The 6,940-nt window shown below is 49.1% G+C and overlaps 1 protein-coding gene across 1 annotated transcript in view; it reads left to right on the top strand.

Annotated features, from left to right (window-relative positions):
• Window positions 1-6,717, top strand: part of tekt1 (tektin 1) — a 17,328-nt gene extending 10,611 nt beyond the window's left edge. Inside the window, exons 4-7 of the mRNA XM_043718897.1 lie at window positions 19-162; window positions 2,954-3,176; window positions 5,417-5,613; window positions 6,405-6,717. Of these exons, the coding sequence (XP_043574832.1) occupies window positions 19-162; window positions 2,954-3,176; window positions 5,417-5,613; window positions 6,405-6,564 (724 nt within the window). The 3' untranslated portion in view covers window positions 6,565-6,717. The remainder of the gene's footprint in view (window positions 1-18; window positions 163-2,953; window positions 3,177-5,416; window positions 5,614-6,404) is intronic.
• Window positions 6,718-6,940: the final 223 nt, after the last annotated feature.

Genomic DNA, 6,940 nt, shown 5'->3' with positions numbered 1-6,940 from the left:
CCTCCACCACTCCCCCAGGTTAAATCGTTCTGCTAAGTTTTATCTTGAGAAAGATTTGAAAGACAAGTCCATCGCTCTGAAAGTGGACAAATTCACGGCCAACCTGACAAACAACTCTCCGAACATTGAGTACTCGCCTAATGTGGTCAGGATCGAGGGAAAGTAAGCACATTTCACATTCACGTCACTGAAGGGCATGAAGCCGTGTTAGTGAGCTGGAACTGCATGTAGAGAGACTGAGAACTGTATTCTTGTATGGTGAGGTGTATCTAGTGTAGTTTGCTGAGGATTGGCTCTGGTCTGGGAATCTCTCGGATTAACACTGAGCGAGAGCAGTGCTGTCTGTCAGGCTCCATACACTGGGGCTCTGAGCTGTAGCAGTGACCCCCTCCTCTCCAGGAATGACCCTGTCTCACCAGCTCCACAATAAGAGGGAGGGAGAATGTGGAGTGAACTACCAGAGGAAGTGGTGCATGTGGGCACAATTATTACGTTTAAAAGACACTCAAATAAATCCGTGGATAGGAAAGGTTTGGAGGGATATGGGCCAGGAGCAGGCAGGTGGGGCGAGTTTAGTTTGGGATTGTAGTCAACACAGACTGGTTGGACGAAAGGGTCAGTTTCTGAGCTGTATGACTCTGACTCCTTTCCAGCACCACTCTAATCTAATCTAGACTCTGAATCCTCCTGACTGATATCATCAGACAGGGACACCAGCGTGACGATTGGAAGGTGGGTTAGTCACTGAACAAGCAGCACCTCCTGTGGTCAGCAATGCACAGGGGCACCTGGGCTTGTCTCAGTGCTCCCTGTGGAGCTCAGGTGAACCTCTGGAGGGGGTGGTGGGGGGGTGTTGATGCAGAGTACCAATGGTCTACCTCACCCAGTAAAAGGCATTTGTAAGAGGAAAACTGATTAGATTGAGGATCAGGAGAAAGTGAGGACTGCAGATGCTGGAGATCAGAGCTGAAAATGTGTTGCTGGAAAAGCGCAGCAGGTCAGGCAGCATCCAAGGGAACAGGAGAATCGACGTTTCGGGCATAAGCCCTTCCTCATTCCTGAAGAAGGGCTTATGCCCGAAACGTCGATTCTCCTGTTCCCTGGATGCTGCCTGACTTGCTGCGCTTTTCCAGCAACACATTTTCAGCTAGATTGAGGATCAGGTCAGGGGTGTCTTGTATAGAACAAGAGCAGAGAAAACCAGGGTTTTTTGGGATCTGCCATTGTAGGCCGTGGTGATAATCAGCCATTGCGTTTCTGCCCTGACCAACAGCGAATTTATTAAATCTAGTCCTTCGCAGCTTACTGCCAGTGGAACATCGCTGCAAAATAAGCTGCTGTTCCCCCACCTTTCAGAAAGTACTTGTTATGGAGAACGGTACAGCTCTGGGTGAGCCCATTCCATCCATCATGTCTGACTCTGCTTTTTCCAGGAGCTAACCAATTACTGGCGGCAATATGGGCGGCACGGTGGCACAGTGGTTAGCACTGCTGCCTCACAGCTCCAGAGACCCGGGTTCAATTCCCGCCTCAGGCGACTGTCTGTGTGGAGTTTGCACGTTCTCCCCGTGTCTGCGTGGGTTTCCTCCGGGTGCTCCGGTTTCCTCCCACAGTCCAAAGATGTGCAGGTCAGGTGAATTGGCCGTGCTAAATTGCCCATAGTGTTAGGTAAGGGGTAAATGTAGGGGTATGGTGGGTTGCGCTTCGGCGGGGCGGTGTGGACGTGTTGGGCCGAAGGGCCTGTTTCCACACTGTAAGTAACCTAATCTAAACCTAATCTACTGGTGAAATGGAAGTGGTTTGTTCCTGGGAAGGGTGCAATAAGACTGCCTGAGCTTTAGAGTTGTACCTGAGTATTTCAGAATGATTAGGGTCATTTACCTCAGAGCGGCCTGGGTGAGTCCAGACACGAGGGGGTATATCCTCAGGATAAAGGGGAGACTATTTCGGATGAAGATGAGGAGGAATTTCCTCACTTGGGTGGGGGTGGGTTAATTGTTTGGAATTCTCTGACCCAGGGAGCTGTGGGAACTCTAACATTCACGACCGAGATCTGACCACTTCTGACCATTAATGAGATAAGGGATATAGAGCCAGTGGCATTGAGACAGAAGACCAGCCATGGTCTAGAATGGTGGGGATGTTCAGTGGGCTGAATGGCCTTGTCCCATTGCTATGAATGTTTAACAAAGTCTGTAAGCCTCAGCATAAAGGCAAATTACTGCGGATGCTGGAATCTGAAACCAAAAGAGAAAATGCTGGAAAATCTCAGCAAGTCTGGCAGCATCTGTAAGGAGAGAAAAGAGCTCACGTTTCGAGTCTAACTGACCTTTTGTCAAAGCTTTGACCAGCTTTGACAAAGGGTCAGTTAGATACAAAACGTCAGCTCTTTTCTCTCCTTACAGATGCTGCCAGACTTGCTGAGATTTTCCAGCATTTTCTCTTTCGGTTTCTGTAAGCCTCAGTGTAGGGGGAGGGGCAGTGGTGGGGGGGGGGAGGGCGGGTGCAGGATGTTCTCCAGCTGTTGGAGGGGTTGGGCTGAGGAGAGCATGTCATTTTGTGAAGTGGCTGTTTTTGGTTACTGATTGCCCTCTGGTGGATGGCACTGGGAGAGCGATCTGAGTGACGTGGGGCAAACCAGCTTCCCCCAAATCGATTGGAGCTTTCAGGACTGAAGTGGAGACATTCATATTGGGTAAGGGGATCAAAAGACAAAGAGAGCAAAGCGATTCCATTTCTGTAGCGCCTTTTATCATTAATTGGTTAGCTCTTGGAAAGGCACGATGGAGAGTGTGCTGTGATCACAGAGTATCCACCATCTAAACTCAGTGATGGAGCAAGCTTGTGGGCTGAATGGTCTCCTCCTGCCTCTTCTTAATAGAAGTGATGGGCTGAATGGCCTCTTCATTCTCCTATGTTCCATCCTCATCTATCTTTCTTTTTTTCCTTACAGCTCAGTCACACCACAGGAGTGGCAAGATTTCACCGACACAAATATTGTAAATGCTGACAAACAGAAGAATAATTCCACGGCTATGCGTTCCCTGATCGACGACATCTTAGCCCAAACTACAGATGATGTGCAGAAACAAGTGGAGGCTGTGAACCGTGCCTTTAAATTCCGCATTCAAGAAACAAGAGATTCGAAGTGCAAACTGGAAAAACATTTGAGTAAGGTAACATGCCTGTATCCATGGCAACACTTAGCAGAGCAGCACCTGACCTGGTGCTAGATCACGTTTGCTCTGTCATTTCAGACAGCCTGTTCCACCTCCAGCTTTACCTCAGCTTAAAAATAATCCAAAGAACTGCTGATGCTGGAGATCAGAAGCAAACAACACAGGAACTGCTGGAGAAACTCAGGGGGTCAGGCAGCCTTAAGGTCAGTGGACTCGAAACGTTAACTGTTTCTGTCTCCACAGAAGCTGCCAGATGGACCTGCTGAGTTTCTCCAGCACTCTGAGTTTATCACTAATTCAGTCTCAGTATTCTGTTCAGTTCTGGGTGGGAGGGCTTTGCAGGGAATGCAGAAAAGATTCACAGAAAGTTGCAGCGATGAGGAACGTCACGAATGCAGATAGACCGGAGAAATTGGGAAGACCAAGCTGGGAGGAGATATGATAGAGGCGTTAAAAATCGAGAGGAACAGGGGAAGCTGGTGGAAGGATCCAGAACAAGAGGGCCCAGGCTTAAGGTAATTGGGAAGAGAAGCAATAGGAATGTTCACACAGCATGATCCGGAATACAGAGGCGGATTCGGTTGAGGCTTTCGAAGATATTACTGACGGATTTCATGTTTGTAAACAAATCGCTGCCTCATTCTCAGCATTGTAGTTTCGTCTGTGTTTGTTGTTCAATTGTCCACCTCGACTTCTGAGTGGGTGTGGCAGGACTGCAGAGCTCAGGTTGATTGTGGAACCACGTAGCCCTGTCACAGCCCCTGTCTGACACACAACTCACCCCATGTTGTAGCTTCAGCCTGTTAACACCTCATTTCTTCAGTCATCCTTATCCTGTTCCTATCTTTAGAATACTGAAAGATTAGATTAGATTACTTACAGTGTGAAACAGGCCCTTCGGCCCAACAAGTCCACACTGGCCCTCCAAAGAGCAACCCACCCAGACCCATTCCCCTACATTTACCCCTTACCTAACACTACGGGCAATTTAGCATGGCCAATTCACCTGACCTGCACATTTTTGGACTGTGGGAGGAAACCAGAGCACCCGGAGGAAACCCACGCAGACACGGGGAGAACGTGCAAACTCCACACAGTCAGTCGCCCTGAGGCGGGAATTGAACCCGGGTCTCTGGCGCTGTGAGGCAGCAGTGCTAACCACTGTGCCACCCATGAAGGGTACAGTGGAAACAGTTTCTCCCTGTCACCTCAATCTATTCCCTCCATCGTTCTGTCCTTCCCTAAATCTAACCACTCTAAGGTGAAGAATTCCTGTTTTTTTCATTCTCTCCACATGAATAGAAATCCCTCTGCCAGCACTCCATTCTTGTAAATCTCTTCTGTCTCGAAGGAGCCAATATCCTTGCAAAGTATGGTGCCCAGCATTGAACAGAACGCAGAGCTAGCCAGAGTTTACAGCTGGGGCTAATTCAGCTTCCCCTGGCGGTAGAGCTTGGAATGGGTTGGTGCAGAGAGGAAGGATCGTTAGTGCATATTTCAGTAAGAGTTGGCAGGGTTGGATTGGCCACGTTTTGTAGCAAGAGGGAGATGACAGAAGGAGGGTGAAAGAGGTATAGAGCAGAGGGGGAGAGAGAGAATACTGCTGTTCGATGATTTGAAATTGAGAATGAAGGTTCCTCTGAGTAACTGACCAGGAAACAGCAGGGAAGGACAGTGAGATGTGCAGAGGTCCACATCAACAATATCCCAGGCGCCCCGTAATAAAACTAAGGATCCTGCAATTTATTAACAATTTCTCACCCTGTCCTGTTATCTTCAATGATTTGTCTCTGCTATGACCCTCCCTTCCTTACCACCCACGCTGACACCCCACCACCAAGTCCCTCTGCTCCTGAGCTCCTTTCACAATTACACTGTTCAGATCTCATTACCTTCCCACTGCTTTAGGCTGGAGTGTATCACTTCCTGCTGTTATGAGTTTGCCCATTCCATAAGAAATAGGAACAGGAGTGGGATCCTGGCTGATCTGACATTCCTCATGTCCGCTTTCCTGCTCTTTCCCCATGACCTCTGGTTCCCTGACTGAGCAAGAGTTTCTCTCAGCCTTAAATATACACAGGCCAGGCTGCGTTGCCCATTCTTCATAGTTCCCAAGGTTTGTAAAGTGCTGCCCCATAAACTCTGAGCCCAGCCTGTTTACATAAGACAGAGATGTTCTGAGCAATGTTCTGGGGGGTCGGTATGAATCACGTTGACAGAGTGTCAATGCCCCTCAGGTGCTGGATGAGATTGCCTCGCAGGAGAAGAACATTGATCTGCTGAAGAAGGCCATCATGGATGAGGAAGGGCCCATGATGGTAGCGCAGACACGGTTGGACACTCGGACTAAACGGCCAAACGTGGAGCTGGTCCGAGACCCGGCACAGTACCGGCTGCTCTCTGAGGTGAAAGAGATCACCGAGAACGTTACCAGGTCAGTTAGACCCTCAGGGAGGTGGCGTGTGTGAACAGAAGGAGCAGGTACCACATACAGACCGGGAGCATTAGGCAGCACTGGGATAGAGGGGGGGGTGCGGACAGTGAAACAGAGTATTCTCACACCCTCACCAGCCTTCAGGATTAGTGGCAAATGTGAAAGGCACCAGACTGTTACAGAAAACCAGCAACAATTAATCAGTAGAAAGTCAGCCAATACGTCTGTGCCAGGTCCTTAAAAACCTGACATAATTAATCCCAAACCCGAGCTTTACTCTGTATCTAACCCCGTGCTGTCCCCGTCCTGGGAGTGTTTGATGGGTGACAGTGTAGAGGGAGCTTTACTCTGTATCTAACCCCGTGCTGTCCCCGTCCTGGGAGTGTTTGATGGGGACAGTGTAGAGGGAGCTTTCCTCTGTAGCTAACCCCATGCTGCCCCTGTCCTGGGAGTGTGTGATGGGGGACAGTGTAGAGGGAGCTTTACTCTGTATGTAACTCCGTGCTGTCCCTGTCCTGGGAGTGTTTGATGGAGACAGTGTACAGGGAGCTTTCCTCTGTGTCTAACCTCGTGCTATCCTTGTCCTGGGAGTGTTTGATGGGGACAGTGTAGAGGGAGCTTTCCTCTGTAGCTAACCCCATGCTGTCCCCGTCCTGGGAGTGTATGATGGGGACAGTGTAGAGGAAGCTTTCCTCTGTGTCTAACCCGGTGCTGGAATGCGGGTGGATCGGTATTTAGTTCCTGTGTGGTAATCTCTGTGAGGCTGGGATCTGACTGTGTGATTGTTCCAGGCTCCGGGAGACTCTGGCTCAGGCTGAGGCAGAGTTACAGGGACTGCGGCGGAACCAGCTCGCCTTGGAGGAAGAGATCGAAATCAAGACCAACAGCTTGTACATCGATGATGTCCAGTGTATGAACCTGAGGAACTCCATTTCCATCAATCACTTCTAACATTACAGGAGCACACATCTCTGTGAGGCTGTCAGAGAGGAGCCGAACTGAGTGTACCATAAAGAGCATTTTATAATTGTGAAGTTGCCCTTTTCTTGTATTTCTTTACCTTTAGTTGCCCCATCCTACTGTAACTATATATAATTGTCAGAATAACAGTAAATCGTTTTAAATAAAATTATTTTATGCTGTTTAATTGTAGTACCTGGCACCATTGAGATTAATTGGATATGTTGGGGGCCCCAGGTCTGGTGACTGTCTCTTTGGAAGGGGTTGAAAATATGTTGCTGGAAAAGCGCAGCAGGTCAGGCAGCATCCAAGGAACAGGAGAATCGACGTTTCGGGCATGAGCCCTTCTTCCTGCTGCGCTTTTCCA

Source organism: Chiloscyllium plagiosum, chromosome 28, assembly GCF_004010195.1.
Source record: "Chiloscyllium plagiosum isolate BGI_BamShark_2017 chromosome 28, ASM401019v2, whole genome shotgun sequence".
Taxonomy (NCBI): Eukaryota; Metazoa; Chordata; class Chondrichthyes; order Orectolobiformes; family Hemiscylliidae; genus Chiloscyllium; species Chiloscyllium plagiosum.
Note: the sequence above shows the minus strand (reverse complement) of the source record. Positions and strands in the feature narration are given on the sequence as shown.